General features: G+C 41.4%; 2 protein-coding genes across 4 annotated transcripts in view; both read right to left on the bottom strand.

Annotated features, from left to right (window-relative positions):
- The window catches only part of LOC139461027 (testis-expressed protein 9-like), a 79,943-nt gene extending 79,252 nt beyond the window's left edge, over positions 1–691 (bottom strand). For 2 of the 3 annotated variants that reach the window (XM_071242513.1, XM_071242514.1), the window contains exon 1: positions 618–685. In XM_071242513.1, the coding sequence (XP_071098614.1) occupies positions 618–674 (57 nt within the window). In that variant the 5' untranslated portion in view covers positions 675–685. Of the gene's footprint in view, positions 1–617 lie in introns of all 3 variants that reach the window. The other variant, XM_071242516.1, reaches the window with a different exon arrangement.
- A 12,419-nt stretch (positions 692–13,110) lies between these two features.
- LOC139460585 (adenosine 5'-monophosphoramidase HINT1-like) lies at positions 13,111–18,626 on the bottom strand. Its single transcript, XM_071242057.1, has 3 exons — positions 18,435–18,626; positions 14,852–14,956; positions 13,111–13,429 (listed from the first exon to the last, which is right to left on the bottom strand). The coding sequence occupies exons 1-3, from the start codon at positions 18,540–18,542 to the stop codon at positions 13,265–13,267; spliced, it is 378 nt and encodes a 125-aa protein (XP_071098158.1). The 5' UTR covers positions 18,543–18,626; the 3' UTR covers positions 13,111–13,264.
- Between the last annotated feature and the right edge of the window lie 238 nt (positions 18,627–18,864).

Here is an 18,864-nt window from a genome sequence, read left to right as displayed (position 1 = left end):
CCTAGGCCTATTCCGCCAGCAAAAGTTTGTTGGCCAACTGGACGAACGACAAAACAGGGACACAAAGGAGGTTGTGACAAGTATATCTAGACTCTAGGCCAACTTCGAAACTATCAAAGATATGTGAATCTGAAGATCTGACCACAAGCCAGCTTATCAGGGAGGTTGCAGGAATAAAAGGACCTGCGATTCAGCTACTAGGCTTAGCCCTATGTGGGAAAAGTGTTCAGCTTTGTGTTTATATTGTGCTTAGTGCTTGTACGTGACTGCACATAGAGTGAGATTGGGTGACAAGAAAGAATCTGACGAGAATTTGAAGTACCCCGTACGAGATAGCCTCGCCATTTTCGTTGCGTACGAAACATACAATATACATGCAATACTATAAATATAATGATATACTGAAATATATAGTATTTTCTTTTCTTCAGTACAATATAGTCTTTGGGTAAAAAATCACTTGGGTACACATTTGTTTTGGCACCACCTAGATCCAGATCTATATCCTACTTACTGATTTGCCTCAGGGCGCTGTTAGAGATTGAGAACCACACACATACACACAATAATTTCGAATTCTACTCCACACGTGAAAATTAATTAATCAAATACTTTACCAAATTCACTCTTGAGTTTCCACTCTCTGACATCGTTGCGGTTGCGAATGTAAACATGTATCGTACCAACTCGGGTGCAAGTGAAAACGGACTTGCGCTAAACGGACGAGGCAATTTGGTCAAAACGCCCTTAGTTTTCTGGTGAAAAATAAATCATTTCTTAAAACGATCCAGCGAAATTGTTAATTGTTTGGTTTCTTGTGTATTACATGTACAACATCCAAGTGCTAACAGTCAAAACCAGTCATGAAACTCGTATTTTATATAAGAAAGAAAATATATGATTAGATCTAGGCATTGTTCTGTATTAGATCACAGTGTTCTAGTTGTGATGATTGGTTCACAAGGCATGTACTGTTGACCACAACTGTGTAAAGCTATGCAATCTTATGTTTTAACCAGCATCTAATAAACCATAGCGTAAACATATCCTTTCATTAATTATATTGGGATGAAATCTGCTGACAACTAATAACAAAACAGGTGAGGCACGCATGCCAAGTACTGCCAACGTTATTGGTAGGGAGTGGGGAATAACAAAAATGGATTGCAGCATATTAAAACGAAACGTGCGTGGGCAAATAGTTATTATATACTTAAGTGTGAAAGACTGTGCTTTCCGAAGTTGAGAAAAGTGATATTTTAATTGCAGCGAAGATAACACTTTCACGGAACTATTGTCATACGATAGTGGCCTCCCCTCAAAGTGTCTGGCCCGTTCACAAACTGTTGACGTCCTTTTTACGTTGACGCAATTTTCTGATTTTGTGTTTTAAAAACTGGAAATCTAAAACAAAGTGCTGGTATTCTACTAAGTTTGCTACTATTCTACATTAATCGTAATCGGGAAGGACCTGAATGTTTCAAGAGAGCGCCCTATGTTGAAATCTAGATGAACATTACGAAGATAGACATATCACATGTTTGTCAAAGTATACATTCATTGAGACATGGCTGATTTTTAGTGTTTTTACGTCAAAAGTAAATCCCTAGAAGTGTTACTTATTTTTTCATATGCAGACTGTTTCATACTGAATACTTTTTACATCAAAACGACATGCCACTTACAATGAACACATTATGCCAATCAGAAATCAGTGTTATTTATATTGTGTGTAACTAATATTACTATTTATGTTATTGAACCATTCGAAATTAATACTTGTATATGTGACGAAAATAGGGGATCTTATAGAAAACAATAATTATGCTTCAGACCGTTGAAAAAAAAATCCTGCCACAAAAATCGCATTGTTGTGAGGTGTTTCTCTTCCAAACAAGTCAGGCTCATATAGGTCTAGTCGTGAATCACAAAATATCTGGGTTTGTAGCTGTACATGCAGCTGAACCCCCGTGATATGATGTACAATGTTGTCATAATCGAGATGTACTGCGTTCTAGTTCAGTCAAAGAGAATTTTCATTTGAAACGCAAACCACGTGTGTACATGATATTATACTACGACATGGATCAGCTGTATGACACCACAATAGTTGAGCTCAGATTACACGCGCATTTGACAATGTCAATGAAAGTGTTATTCAATACTTTTCAACTTTAAAACTTCATTTATCTAACATACCTAATTGTTTCAATAAGTTTCAAGAGTACGTAGAAATTCTATTTCCTGTCTGTTATCCCCTCTAAAAGATGGCGGAAAAACGAAGATGAAGACACACAGCAGCCAAGCCTACCCGACCGCAGTAACAAGACAGCAGCCCTGCCTACCCGATAGCAGTAACAAGACAGCAGCCAAGCCTACCCGATCGTCAGCAACATGGCACCAGCCCTGCCTATCCGATCGCAGTAACAAGACAGCAGCCAAGCCTACCCGATACCAGTAAGAAGACAGCAGCCCAGCCTACCCAATCGTCAGCAATTTGACAGTAGCCCAGCCTACCCGATTGTCAGCAACACGACAGCAGCCCAGCCTACCCAATCGTCAGCAACACGACAGCAGCCCTGCCTACCCGATCGTCAGCAATTTGACAGTAGCCCAGCCTACCCGATTGTCAGCAACACGACAGCAGCCCAGCCTACCCAATCGTCAGCAACACGACAGCAGCCCTGCCTACCCGATCGTTAGCAATATGACAGTAGCCAAGCCTACCCGATCGCAGTAACAAGACAGTAGCCCAGCCTACCCGATCGTCAGCAACATGACACCAGCCCTGCCTACCCGATCGCAGTAACAAGACAGTAGCCCAGCCTACCCGATCGTCAGCAATATGACAGTAGCCAAGCCTACCCGATAGCAGTAACAAGACAGCAGCCCTGCCTACCCGATAGCAGTAACAAGACAGCAGCAGAGCCTACCCGATCGTCAGCAACACGACAGCAGCCCTGCCTACCCGATCGTCAGCATATGACAGTAGCCCATTCTACCGGATAGCAGTAACAAGACAGCAGCCCAGCCTACCCGATCGTCAGCAACTCGACAGCAGCCCACCCTACCCGATCGTCAGCAATATGACAGTAGCCAAGCCTACCCGACCGCAGTAACAAGACAGCAGCCCTGCCTACCCGATAGCAGTAACAAGACAGCAGCCCAGCCTACCCAATCGTCAGCAACACGACAGCAGCCCTGCCTACCCAATCGTCAGCAATATGACAGTAGCCCAGCCTACCCGATAGCAGTAACAAGACAGCAGCCCAGCCTACCCAATCGTCAGCAACACGACAGCAGCCCAGCCTACCCGATCGTCAGCAATATGACAGTAGCCCAGCCTACCCAATCGTCAGCAACACGACAGCAGCCCAGCCAACCCGATCGCAGTAACAAGACAGCAGCCCTGCCCACCCAATCGTCAGCAACACGACAGCAGCCCAGCCTACCCGATCGCAGTAACAAGACAGCAGCCCGCCCACCCAATCGTCAGCAACACGACAGCAGCCCTGCCTACCCGATCGTCAGCAATATGACAGTAGCCCAGCCTACCCGATAGCAGTAACAAGACACCAGCCCAGCCTACCAGATCGTCAGCAACACGACAGCAGCCCAGCCAACCCGATCGCAGTAACACGACAGCAGCCCTGCCTACCCGATAGCAGTAACAAGACACCAGCCCAGCCTACCCGATCGCAGTAACAAGACACCAGCCCAGCCTACCCGATCGTCAGCATGACGACAGCAGCCCTGCCTACCCGATCGTCAGCAATATTACAGTAGCCGAGCCTACCCGATAGCAGTAACAAGACAGCAGCCCAGCCTACCCGATCGTCAGCAACACGACAGCAGCCCTGCCTACCCGATCGTCAGCAATATGACAGTAGCCCAGCCTACCCGATAGCAGTAACAAGACAGCAGCCCAGCCTACCCAATCGTCAGCAACACGACAGCAGCCCTGCCTACCCGATCGTCAGCAATTTGACAGTAGCCCAGCCTACCCGATTGTCAGCAACACGACAGCAGCCCAGCCTACCCAATCGTCAGCAACACGACAGCAGCCCTGCCTACCCGATCGTCAGCAATTTGACAGTAGCCCAGCCTACCCGATTGTCAGCAACACGACAGCAGCCCAGCCTACCCAATCGTCAGCAACACGACAGCAGCCCTGCCTACCCGATCGTCAGCAATTTGACAGTAGCCCAGCCTACCCGATTGTCAGCAACACGACAGCAGCCCAGCCTACCCAATCGTCAGCAACACGACAGCAGCCCAGCCTACCCGATCGCAGTAACAAGACAGCAACCTAAAACAAGCAATAGTGACAATCATCGGCAACGACACCCATAATCTTGTGAGTACGTCAGATTTCAACCATGCATTCCACCAACATTCAAGATCAAGTCGACCAACGTCTAGAAGAATCAGCAAGTGCCTCCCGATATTTGTGTGTGACAACAGCTTTGTTCGAACACTCAACGTATTCTGTGTTAATACATATTCTCATAACTCTTCTTATATAAGTCATGTTATCTATCATCAAGTCATTGTTTCGTTTATGTTAATATGCTGATTATGTCTTCATACAGCGAGTGCTTCTTCCTGAATGGGAATGAAAAGCTTCACTTTCGATATGAGAAGTGCATTGAAAAGCTGGGGATTATGTTGAAAAATAAAATGAAAAACACTTTCACAATTGTTGCTTTTGTTCATTAGGCTTAGAACTTTTTTACAAGCCCAGGTATATTTCTCTCTAAATTCATCTAAATTACAGTCTTGCAATATATCATTGATAAAATGTATTCTTCCACCTACATTATACCAACCTGTTACACTATTATTATTATTCCATTGCGATTGTGAAATAATCCCACCACTTACCTAAAAAATAACAATTCAATATAATGGCCACATTTTCATTGCATCCTTCCAAAAAGCATTTAAAACAGTTGGATTAATAATATTACTAATATAAACTGGAGCTGCACATGATATTTGTGTTATTTAAGTCTAAAGTAGCATTTGATGCAAGATTTGTTTAAACAGTACACTCTTAAAAAAACCCAAAAAAACGCACAGCTAGTATGTAGTTCATTGAACCTGACTACACAAAAGAAATCCGGTATATAAATTGGATATATGTTATTGGAAAATGTTGGTGGCCTGATATTCGACAAACGGTGAGTCAAAACGCAGCCATTGTCGATTTTCAATGTATTAAACGGCATAGTTTTCACACTTGTTCAAAAATGTCATGGAGGAAAACAGAAAAGCAAAATGCACGCGCAAGTTATGGCATTCGTAACTCGTGGTAGTGGCTATAAAAAGGCAAGCATAAACTTATAATTAGTCATTCAATTGACAACATTTTTCATGTTCGAAAATGCCGAGACTCAGCGCTGCCGATCAATATCACCATCGGACGTATCCAAAGAGGGGAATCGCAGTCTTCTGTTGCACGCCACTTCAACGTCCACCACAGCACGATTTGCCGCCTTTGGGACCGATACACGCAGTTCAATTCCACTGCAGACTGTCCAAGAAACGGCCGACCAAGAGTTACCACGCCTGCACAGGATCGCTACAGGACGCATCCCTGGTTTGAGGAGGATATCGGACCAGACTGTCACGAGCCATCTTCGCGAGGCTGGAATCCGACCCAGAAGACCAGTTATTGTCCCTGTTTTGCAACAGGTCCATCGACAGCGACGCTTGCGTTGGTGCCATACCTTACAGCCTTGGAATTGATAAACTGGAGACGAGTGTGGTAAAGCGATGAATCACGGTTTCTTCTTCACCGGCAAGATCGAAGACAACGGGTTTATCGTCGTCGAAAAGAGCGTTTTGCCCTACTCTCTGAACATGAATTCGACAAATTCGGTGGAGGCAGTGTCATGGTTTTGGGGGCTCTACCCTACACCACGAGATCTGATTTGGTTGTGGTTCAGGGAAATTTGACAGCAAATCGCTACATGAAACAAATTCTTCAACCTCATCTTCTTCAAATCATTGAGCGCCAGAGGGAGCTGTTTCAACAGGACAACGCTCCACCGCACACAGCTCGTGTCACCGTAGACTACCTACAGTATGCCATCATCAACGTCTTGCCCTGGTCGTGAAGATTCCCAGATCTCAACCCAATCGAGTACCTCTGGGATGAACTCGATCGACGTGTACGTCAACATCAGAACACGCCGCAAACACTCCCACAACTCCCCCGCGTTACAGGCAGAATGTCGCAGAATTCTGCAGGAAAAAGGAGAAGGTGCCGAGGAGATGCAGAGCCGTGACTGCTGCCCGAGTTCAGCGCAACCTTGTGGCCTTTAGTGACATGACAATGAACAGTTTTCTATCCCTTTGTACGACATGTGACTATCGAGCTCCAAAAGTTCATATTTGTATCTATGATATTAAATTAGATATATCGAATTTATTAGGTACAATAAATTTACTGAAAGTCTACCTGTGCGTTTCCTTTTTTGAAGAGTGTATATAGCCTAAACGTTTTGTTGGTGTAAGGGAGATAACTCCATAGTCCAAGTAAAGGGGAACAATCCACATGGGCATATTTTATTTTGTTACTGCGTGGCTTCGCTATAGTGCCGGTGTAGGTCCTCTTGGCGTTCCCGGGACCAGTATGGGCTCAAACATGGTGCATTGACATAGGACGTGGCGCTCCCGGTACCATGCAAATGAAAGGAGAACAAGTTCATTCCCGTTTTTATGCACGCTTCCAAATATCAAAACAATTGAGAGTTTTTCTTCAGGTTTACGTCTAATTTCATCAAAGGTTATGTCATTATACAAAACCATGTCATCATAATCTAAAACTTAATTTTCTCCATAGGGTGTTCACCGTTAATGTTCTTAAAATGGCTAAAAGTCTGCATATGAAAGCTTTTCTATTTGTTTGATCTTCTACAACAAGCATTTTATATGTAAGCACATCCACATCGTGAGCAGACTCATTACAAATGTAAACAGAGTCAATAACTTTATAATAGTTTTGATCCTCTTAAGCGCTTTTCCTGTAAACACCTCCGCATCGTGAGTCGACTCACTGCCTGTAATTTGATAATCTCGTGATCTGTTTACATTATTTAATATTAATTGATGTATCATAAAGCGTGTTTGTACTTATGTACTTGTATTTCGGTACGCCTCGTTTATATCATAAATCGGTATGCATTCATCGGTCACCGCGTTCATCGATTTTGAGCTCGTAGTACCAACAGAAGAATCCCTCGTATGATGAGTTCGGCTTTGCCGGGACTATCTGATATTCAAATTTGGCCTTCCCGGCCCATAACCATAGTGCCATGTGCTTTGCTCACCATGTTTCGTTCCCAACCCACCTACCACAGGGTATATATATGTATATACATTGTCATTTCATCGTTCTTGTACTTACTAAAGTTTACAACAACCTCCGTCATACGCATATGCGGGAAAATGATTGTTGATAAACATTTTGTTTGTGAACTTGGCTGAAGATGTTATAACCTGTCGCTGACACCAACAAATTTGCAATCCTCTTTCAGGAAATGTTGAGTCTACTCATTTGACAAATCTACCACCGCCAATATCAACTTTGCACCATCAACAGTTTTTAAGTCGGCTGAACGTTCGCGGCATCCTGATACTGGTGTTATTGATTCAAGTGTGCCAGTTGGAGACATGGATGCCACTTCACATACTGGGGGCAATGATGTAGCAGGATTCTTTAAAGACAAGGCGACTGTACTTTTCAAGAAAGCTGTGCCTACATTTCGACATTCCCTTTGCGACTCTTGCTTGCTTCTGTATTTATCAAGCATGATCAATATTCGAATAATTAAGTATTCAATGTGTTTCGATTGGACATCGCACAACGGTTGACATATCTATTCTGACTCTTCTAGACTCTTGATATAACGACAGTAGATATATGTAAACATACCTCGTGTTGACTCGCAAGTGGTAGGGGGTAACTAATGAATGCCACCAATAACTATATTCCACACTTTTCATGAACATGTTAAAAGCATGCTGATATTTTGGGATATTGAGCCCCTGACATGCATTACATGTCATTAACGTGTCGAGTTTAAACACACAAAGACTTTGTTCCTTTCAGCGACATAAATCCAAAGCATATTTACAGCTAAGTATGTTTAAAACCTATTATATACCATAACACATTATTACAGTCTATAAATGTGGTAACATCTTATAGGCACGACCCTAAAAATTCAGTATTGCAGCAGATAACAGCAGAAAATATTTTTTAAAAAGTTATAAAACGTCAACACCAGAGAACAACCAGTCTCGATTATTCGCCAATACAGATTCCATTGGGCGCAACAGCAAAATAGCCGTGAAAATTATATGAATGGATCACTGAAATCAACAAATTTAATTATTTATCAGTGAACAGGTAAATCCATCCAGCCCTACCGGTAACACCTGCCACTCACACAACGTGCGTGAACAGTAAGCGTTGTCTGTTGCGTTCTAGGCGACGGTTGTCTTTGATGAAACCAGAGAATCAAGTAATGGACCAGATAGAAAATCCCGTGAAAAGTAGTGCATTTACTGTTTGTTTTTTAAACTAATAACCGTTACGTTAATTTTGAACTATGTCTGTCGCGTACAAATGCAGAAGTGTGTGTGGAAGGCAACATGACTACATTGCCACATTATTGTCTTCATGCCATGAGTGAAGATATTTCTTGGTTATATCTCGATCATATTCAATTTTGGTTACTTTTGACTACATTTGACAGTTTAGTCATACCGAACTGTAGGCGTTTTGTGGTTTAAGTGACCTTCTCTTATGAAGAATCATGATTGTATGTAATTACAAATATAATCATAATAGTGCACTCTTTGGTTATTGAGAGCAATAGTGTATTCATAAATATTCTGATTTACATGTCAGATTATGAGGTTTAGATGCCTTATGTAGCCTTTGAATTGCATTTAGAAAAGATACACATAAAGTAGAGAATTTATGGAAGTCAACTTCTTTATTATGAGGAACACAACATTTTGGAGTATATACTTACTCCTTCATCAGGTGACAAAATGCAATGAAGCAGTGAACATATTCACCTATAAGAACAACAAAAATGATAACATGACAAAGGTGGAAACTGAACATGGGAAGCCAACAGTTGGCGCTGATAAGTGATTAATGGACAAATAGAAGCCAACGCATAGCAGTTAATTAGCGCGGATTGGTGACAGCAGGACTTAAATTATCACTGACTGGAATTAGGCAATGGAAAATGGGCAAACGGGAGGCAGGGGGTAATTAGCATTGATAGTTAAAAGCAATAGAAATGGCAATGGACAAATGGAAGGCAGCTGGACAATAATCAAAGCAATAAGTCCCAAGCAATGGGCAGATAGGTTCCCTGGTCACGGTCCATGGCTGTCAGGGGTCTCCTGATGTATACTGAACAACAAAAGTTCCTGTGACATTGAATAAGATTTAATGCAGAGTTATGTTTTTTACCAAACCTGAAACAATTTCGGTTTGCAACAGATAAAAGACCCCTGTATGTGTTCAAATTGTTTAATTTGCCATACTGATTTCAGAAAATGCGTGATTTCATAAAAAAAAACATGAACATTCCAAAATGTCAATTTACAAATCAATAGCGTGTGTGTCCAACTCCGGTTGCGATGCAAGCAACACATCTTTGTCTCATGGAATGGACCAGGCGTCGCACAAAGTCCTGTGGGATATCTGTCCATATCTGCTGGAGCATGTTTCAAAGTTCCTGGAGTGTCTGTGGAACATGTGGTTGACGTCGAAGTCACTGATCCATCTCATATCCCACATGTGCTCAATTGGTGAAAGACCAGGGGAGCGAGCCGTCCAGGGGAAGACATTCACGTTGTTTTGTTGAAGAGAATCCTGAACAAGTCGAGCAATATCAGGCCGGGCGTTGTCATGTTGAAAGGTAATGCCTGGGCCATGACGACGCAAAAACGGTAGAATAACAGGGGCGATGATCTCGTCGCGGTAGCGCTGTCCATTGAGATTTCCCTCTACCACTATCAAACGGGTCTTCTGTCTTGCTGTAATCCCACAACATACCATAACGCTGCCGCCCCCGAAACGATCTTCTTCAATGACACAATGATTGACGTAACGTTCACGTCGACGTCGGTACACTCGAATCAGTCCATCGCTGTGGCTGAGGTGAAAACGAGACTCGTCAGTGAATATAACTTGTCCCCATTGCATGGCCGTCCAGCGTAGAGGCTGTCTGCACCACTGTAGACGTGCTTGACGGTCTTTTCCTGTCAAAATGGGACGTCTGACGGGTCTTCTGGCGATAATCCCTGCACATCTGCTGTTGCTGGCTGGAATTGATTTCGTAGGTGTGTCGTTCGAATCCAATTGTCTTGGCGATTATTGGTTACGCGTGGCCTGCCACTCCGAGGATGGTCTCTGACTGCATTCGTCTGTTGCCAACGTTGCCATAAACACCAACTGGTGTTTCTGTGGACGTTAAATTGTCTTGCTCGCAGATGCTCATTTTCGGACAGGCGTGGCATTTCATAATGTTGAATAATTGCGTAATATTGTTGTTTTTCTGAGTGGTTGTTGTCAGCACGATGCTAAACAATGCATATGGAATCCCGTTAACGCACGTTTTTATACCCATTCTGGGTGGTGAAATGCATGGGGCTTGCATAAAAGTCAATTTTTGCATGGAATGCATGCTTTTCTGTGGCAGTTGCGTTTTTGTGACTTGATTCCATACATGTACTACAATACTGATACCAAACTGTACTTGTTTGAAAAATACACTAAAATATTGGTCTCACAGGAACTTTTGTTGTCCATTTTGAGGAGGCAGTTATTTAGATCTTGTGCCCATTTTATGTTTGTTTCCTCGTATTTTCTATATGGCTTTGCCAAGCATACCCAGAACCAGTAATGCATGTGCATTTGTAGCATTGTTAAAACTATTTATGTATTAATTTAGAACTTGACCTTCAAATTGACATTGACCTTCAAATGTACCTCCTCAGTGGTTTAAATAATCATTGATTTTAGGCCAACTTATATAATCATATCCTATATAGAAAAGGTATTTGCAAACAGTGATATGTATGTGTGGTGTAAATCTATTATTAATGAAATTAACAATGGGAATAAAAAAAATATATTTTCACAAAATAGGGGTGGGATAACATAATTACCAATCTTTTTACAAATCATAAAAATTGTATGTAATATGAACACGGTCATCTCATCATAAGATGAGTCGGCTCATTTTGAGATATCTAATGTCTTGGTTGATAATGCTAACAATTGATTACGGTTCATTTTCCAATAATTGGAAAATGAAAATAGAAATAAATTGACCATATTTTGGCTATAATTTACCGGTAACTCAATACGTGAGAGGCTATAATTAAAAAAAAATCAATCAAATAATTCAAGTCTTCTATGTGTAAACTATCACATAAATGATAAAATTAAGGACCAGATGCAAACACTACCTTTTTAGGGGATTATATTTGATTTTCTCTATTTCTACAACAGAAAAGTGTATTTTGACCCAAAAACAGTATCTGCCACCAAAACATTTGACCACAAACATAATTTTCGAGTCTGTTGCATACAAAAACATAAGTTTGCTTTGTTCTACTATGGGGAGTGGTATGTTGGCAGTTGGAGGGTCTGGCCACTACTCTATATTGCTATATTACTATGAGTAAACAGCTACTAACAAAACACGTGGAGTTTTATCTTACTCATGTAAGCTTAAATTTCAATAAGCTTTATTTTCCTTAATTGATCTATGTTTGACAAAAAATAAAATTAGGTGGTGGTAGATCTGCAAGTGGTTTGCTAAACGTTATTTATCCAAAACATTTTTGATGTCCGATGCACAAGGTTTTCACAACGTAAATTGCAATGTTGTTGTTACGTTGTGGAATGACTACAATATAACATAATACTAACGCTGTCATAGAGAGACGCACTTACGTTCTGGAATTTTAGTATTAAGGGATGAAAATCCAAATGCCGAATATATAGGAAAGTAATGCTTCATCAGCGTTTCAGAATGTTGTTACAAAACGTCATGTGATGTCCAATTCACGTTTTCACAACGGAAATTGCAATACATTGTGAAATAATGTTGTGACAACGTTGCATAACGACGTTACCAATCCAACAATGTTGTGACAAGATAGTGTATTAACTAGTATCTGGACAAGTGTGAGATACAAATTTATAACACAATAATTATGTCACATTGTGCCTTTAACAGTGTACCCTTAAAAGAGGCAATATTTTACAGTTGTTTTCGTCAGCAAAACAGGAAACAACATCAGTACTGTCTGCTTTTCAAATCAGTCTATATTTTACACCATGGTGTAGAAAACTCAATACTATACAACTCGGATTAATTGCAGAATCCGAGGATGGCCCTGTTCCCAGCTGAAACTAATTCTTGCAATTATTCACAACTTTTATAAAAGGTGTGGCAACAAGGGTTCCAGTGGTTATGTTTTGCCGCCAGTTTCCATGCTTTTGGTCAGATATCTCGCCAGATCCAAGTTTTATGCAACTCCTCAACAAGTGAATGCCCATTTGCATATAACTTCAGTGCATACAATTAATTACATACAAGTTGTATGCCCCTTTGACTGCCAGTGAACTCTCAGCAATATTTCAGCAATATGATGGCAGAGCTACAGATAAGCTGCATATTTTGTTATATATCCCCCCAAACTATTCAAAACCCAATTAACTTGTGAACAGAAACGCATGCATTAAATGATAACCTAATTGTATGAAAACAGCACACGTTAATACCCAATGAAGCTTTTTACGAGCTATTTTACTTTCCGAGTCAAGCCTATATGTACATATCTAAAACATCATTTCATTTTTTGGGAAATCTCAAAATGTGTAATAACCCAATTAGAACAAAAACCTTCGAGAAAAAACTCAATTGCTCAAATAGCCTTCTGGAACTCTGTGATGGAAACCTATAAATATTTGGATAAGCAGGCCAGGTTTCAGCTTTAATTGCTGAAACAGGGCATCAAACTTGCATCCTGCATCAAGGTGTGTTTGGGAGATATACTACAAACAAGGGTTTATGCTCACATTTTATTCGCCAGGATTCTGTGATGCAATTCCCCTATTTGGGAACTGATGAACTTACTGATAAAAGGAACACAAAGGTATCAAGACAAAAAGGTGAGTAGAGAAGACTACCCTGGCCTGTGTCAGTGTGTCTTTCTAGCCTGGTGGCCAGGCCAACTGACGTTTCCCCAACACATGCAGATGTAAGTGGTACACAGACTGCCCTCCAAGCCGACCATCATTGATTACCACCCGATAGCCTTCATCTAAACCTTGATCTGCAGCCACCCTCTTGGCCACGAGCAGCAGGTGCCCCAGAATCTGGGGAAAGAATCAAGACCAACCTGCACATGATAATTCCCATACATTGCTGCATTATACAGAAATAAAGAACTAATTTCCCCGCAGAAAATTTGTTTGTATTTCATGTGTATCAAGTTAGTTCTGGGCCACTTATAAAAGGTGTCAAAACAGATGCATGCAAGGTCAGATAAGATGCTAGTTGTCAGTTGTTGGTCTGAAATATATCAAATTAAAGTCATTATTGACGATTATTATTTTTGAACAAATTTCAAGCTATGTACTTGAACCATGTTCAGAAATACTCATATTTGGACTCACAGTGATACAGATACTTAAAAAATACAGATACAGATACGCCGCACTCAGCAATATTCAAGCTATGTGACAGCGGTCTGTAAATAATTGAGCCTGCACCCAGACAATCCAGCGATTGACATCATGAGCATCGATCCACACAATTGGGATACTATGACATGCATCAACCAAGTCAGTGAGCCTGACCATCCGATCCCGTTAGTTTCCTCTTACGACAAGCATAATCGCCTTTTACGGCAAGAACGTATCAAGACCTATTCTACCCCGAAATTTTCAAAAACCTAATAAACTAGAATATAACATCAACCCAGCTAATCAGGAACACTTTACATGAAGGGATAAGGTAATACCAGGACTGTGTATTCCAGTACATACATTGATGACAGGCTAGTTTGGGTACAAAAAGCGGAATTGTATTTGCTTTGGGAACAAAATAAAAAATCATTGCATGTATAACTACACAGTTATATCTATTTAGAAATATAAGAAAGCTACATGATCAGAAGAATGAAGGATGAATAATTCACATTAAAACATTAATTCACATTAAAACATTGAATTATCATGACATCATTTCTGAGATTCGACCATACGCTCGCAACTTGATGTCGTAAATAGGACAACGTTGTTTTTGAGAAGAAAGTGTCTAGTGAGTTATTCTCCTTTGATGTAGCTGGACAGCACAGATGAACGCAATGGCCGAACAATTGCACCCAAAGGTGGGAGAAATGTGACATTAGATATTGGGAGAAAAGGTGCAGATAATCCACATGAAAATTATAAGAATACCAAACTTAACCCCCCTGAACATAAAACGGAGTTTTCCGACATTGCTGAGGTTGGATTGTATTCGGGGAGTCATCATTATTTAAATAGGGGTAATTTTGAAAACACATTTGACACATTTGAAAACTGTACAAAATGTTGATACCTCATAATCTGAGAAATATACGACTCATTCATTTCTTCAGGAAAGGCTGCATTATATTATACACAAAGCCAAAAGAGTTCACAAATACTAATTAGCATTTGTTACATGTTCCTATTCTATTTGCCACTTTGTGTATTGGTTACAGCCCTAATATGATGTCCTGACTCCCCATGTATGAAATGCTCCTTTGATACCTGTTTGTCTCCATCTTCTGCAGTGGCAAGGCGTTCAATGGGTTTCACTGGTACAACAAGGAAGTGGACTGGAGCCTGGGCGCTGATGTCATTGAACACAACACACTGAAAAATAAAGTACTAATGCCATGACACTTCACAGCAGACAGAAAAGGTAAGGTAATCAAGTGACACAGCAGACGGAGAAGGCAAGTCAACAATGTGTAATAGAAGACAGGGAAGGCAAGGTAATGAAGTGACACAGCAGACAGAAAAGGTAAGGTAACAATGTGACACAGCAGACAGAGAAGGCAAGGTAACGACGTGACACAGCAGACAGAAAAGGTAAGGTAACAATGTGACACAGCAGACAGAGAAGGCAAAGTAACGACGTGACACAGCAGACAGAAAAGGTAAGGTAACAATGTGACACAGCAGACGGAGAAGGCAAGGTAATGAAGTGACACAGCAGACAGAAAAGGTAAGGTAACAATGTGACACAGCAGAGAAGGCAAGGTAACGACGTGACACAGCAGACAGAAAAGGTAAGGTAACAACGTGACACAGCAGACGGAGAAGGCAAGTCAACAATGTGTAATAGAAGACAGGGAAGGCAAGGTAATGAAGTGACACAGCAGACAGAAAAGGTAAGGTAACAATGTGACACAGCAGACGGAGAAGGCAAGGTAATGACGTGACACAGCAGACAGAAAAGGTAAGGTAACAATGTGACACAGCAGACGGAGAAGGCAAGTCAACAATGTGTAATAGAAGACAGGGAAGGCAAGGTAACGACGTGACACAGCAGACAGAAAAGGTAAGGTAACAATGTGACACAGCAGACGGAGAAGGCAAGGTAATGACGTGACACAGCAGACAGAAAAGGTAAGGTAACAATGTGACACAGCAGACGGAGAAGGCAAGTCAACAATGTGTAATAGAAGACAGGGAAGGCAAGGTAATGAAGTGACACAGCAGACAGAAAAGGTAAGGTAACAATGTGACACAGCAGACGGAGAAGGCAAGGTAATGACGTGACACAGCAGACAGAAAAGGTAAGGTAACAATGTGACACAGCAAACGGGGAAGGCAAGTCAACAACGTGTAATAGAAGACAGGGAAGGCAAGGTAACGACGTGACAGAGCAGACGGAAAAGGTAAGGTAACAACGTGACACAGCAGACGGAGAAGGCAAAGTAACAACGTGACACAGCAGACGGAGAAGGCAAAGTAACAACATGACACAGCAGACGGAGAAGGCAAGGTAACAACGTGACACAGCAGACGGAGTAGGCAAGCTAACAACGTGACACAGCAGACGGAAAGGCAAGTCAACAACGTGTAATAGAAGACAGGGAAGGCAAGGTAACGAAAGGACCCAGCAGCCAGAAAACGCATGGTAACAACATGACATAGCAGATGGAGAAGGCAAGGTAACGACATCACACAGCAGACAGAAAAGGTAAGGTAACAACATGACATAGCAGATGGAGAAGGCAAGGAAACAACGTGACACAGCAGACAGAAAAGGTAAGGTAACAACGTGACACAGCAGACGGAAAGGCAAGTCAACAACGTGTAATAAAAGACAGGGAAGGCAAGGTAACGACGTGACACAGCAGACAGAAAAGGTAAGGTAACAACAACGTGACACAGCAGACGGAGAAGGCAAGTCAACAACGTGTAAAAGAAGACAGGGAAGGCAAGGTAACGAAAGGACCCAGCAGCCAGAAAACGCATGGTAACAACATGACATAGCAGATGGAGAAGGCAAGGTAACGACATCACACAGCAGACAGAAAAGGTAAGGTAACAACATGACATAGCAGATGGAGAAGGCAAGGTAACGACATGACACAGCAGACAGAAAAGGTAAGGTAACAACGTGACACAGCAGACGGAGAAGGCAAGGAAACAACGTGACACAGCAGACAGAAAAGGTAAGGTAACAACGTGACACAGCAGACGGAGAAGGCAAGGCAACGACGTGACACAGCAGACAGAAAAGGTAAGGTAACAACAACGTGACACAGCAGACGGAGAAGGCAAGTCAACAACGTGTAAAAGAAGACAGGGAAGGCAAGGTAACGAAAGGACCCAGCAGCCAGAAAATGCATGGTAACAACATGACATAGGAGACATGGAAGGCAAGGTAACGACATCACACAGCAGAGAGAAGGCAGCAAGGTAAAGACATCACACAGCAGACAGAGAATGCAAGTTAATGACAGAACCCAGTAGAGAGAGTAGGCAAGGTAACGATGTGACAAGGCAAGGGCCTGACATGGAAGCCAAAAAAGGAAAGGTAATGGCCTCATGTCAGAAACAACCCCAAAAGAGTCAACATGACCACAAACCCATAGTCACAACAACAACAACAAAATAATAATAATAATAATAATAATAATAATAATAATAATAAAGAATTGAAAGTCAGTTTGGATGGGTTTATTGAAGTGTGAACAATTTAAAAGCTCGAAGGTTCACACAAAAGTTTAACCAGCGCTCACACTTCACACTTCAATTTACCCATCCAAACTGACGTTCAATTCTTATAATTTCATACTTTGTAGATTACTGGTCTCGCTGAATAATATCATAACAATGTTTGCTTAAATTTGAAGTCCTCTTGTTTCACCGAAAAACATTGCAACAATGTTATTTTGTTGGTATTTGACGGCTGTCAGTCACATACTATTCCCCACTCATATTATATTACTCATACTAGGAATAAACACCATGAATGTTTATTCCTAATACAGGATATTTATCATCCCCATACACACTCACGTGATAACCTGTATATACCCTACCCAATCATATATATATCTACTACATCCTAAGTTATAGTGCATATATATTTTAATAATCTTCATATACCTACACATATATTTTTACACATATAGACTATTTATATACTATAGTAGGTTACTTTATCCTCCACCATTTACAATTTTTTGGGTATGATGGTTTAACATTATTCAACTTCTTATTATTTATTAAACCCTACCTACCCCGTGGACAAAATACAAGACTTGAGAAGTCGACGATTAATCCCAAATTGAGTCAGTTACTTGCAGGATTGAGTACAATTACTGTGACACAATACTTGAGTTTGTCTTCCTTATTTATTGTTGTGGCCGTTATGATTATGGGTTGTGGCCCTTTTGACTTTTTCTGTGCCCGTTTTGACTTTACCTTTTGAGGCCATTCTGACATGAGGCCGTTTTGACCCGCTCCCGATAACTCGAGCCAGAGCCGAAAACGAAAGCACATAATATTGAAACGAATAGTATCAGTGGCTATGTGCTTACATTCATGTCAGTTTGTAGGTGGAGTTAATGGAACCATGTTACTGTAGTAAGACATAGATTTTATAACAGAACAGTTTCAGTGCGTGACAACGTTCCCACTTACACTGAGCCTGTGATGATTATCAGATTCAGTATGGCGAGCGTGTTGGGAGTTCAGTCATTCATCTGGAGCACACTAGATATATTCCGGATAGCCTAATAAAGCCTTGACACGAGGACCCTTCTCCATATGTAAATATATAACTATACACATGTTACAATACATTTTATACACACGCATGTACACGTACCACGTCGTCCTTAAATAGAAACTTGGTAGGTATCTCTCCGCGTATGATCTTGCCAAAGATGGTGTCACCACCCGGGGTCGAGGTCTGGGCTTTATCTGTTTCCGACATTTCCGCCCGTCAGTTGGGATTCCCAAACACGCTTGCAGGTCTTCTCCCAGCAGCAGGGACAACACCGGCTGAAAAGTGGTTATGCTATGGTTAAAACGGCGCTTTGCCAAAACGTGTCCCACATATTGGAGAAAACGGCCAAAACACATCAGTAGTATAGACAATGAGCGTTCTGCCGCAACTCCACTGGAGCCAGATTTATATACCTATACTGCTACTACAGAGGGAATTTTTTATGCAAAAATGATGATGCGATTCAACGATCGTCATGAGACTAAACTAAAGTGTAATGAAAATATTCTCTATTATTTTTACTTATACG

The sequence above is a fragment of the Haliotis cracherodii genome, unplaced genomic scaffold, assembly GCF_022045235.1.
Source record: "Haliotis cracherodii isolate W230 unplaced genomic scaffold, xgHalCrac1.p SCAF_14, whole genome shotgun sequence".
Taxonomy (NCBI): Eukaryota; Metazoa; Mollusca; class Gastropoda; order Lepetellida; family Haliotidae; genus Haliotis; species Haliotis cracherodii.
Note: the sequence above shows the minus strand (reverse complement) of the source record. Positions and strands in the feature narration are given on the sequence as shown.

Coding starts and splice junctions, on each gene's coding strand:
- LOC139460585 (XM_071242057.1), bottom strand. CDS start 18,542: ATGTCGGAAACAGATAAAGCCCAGACCTCGACCCCGGGTGGTGACACC. Junction 14,957..18,434: donor TTCTATTTAAGGACGACGTG/GTACGTGTACAT, acceptor TTTATTTTTCAG/TGTGTTGTGTTCAATGACAT. Junction 13,430..14,851: donor CAGAAGATGGAGACAAACAG/GTATCAAAGGAG, acceptor TTCTTTCCCCAG/ATTCTGGGGCACCTGCTGCT.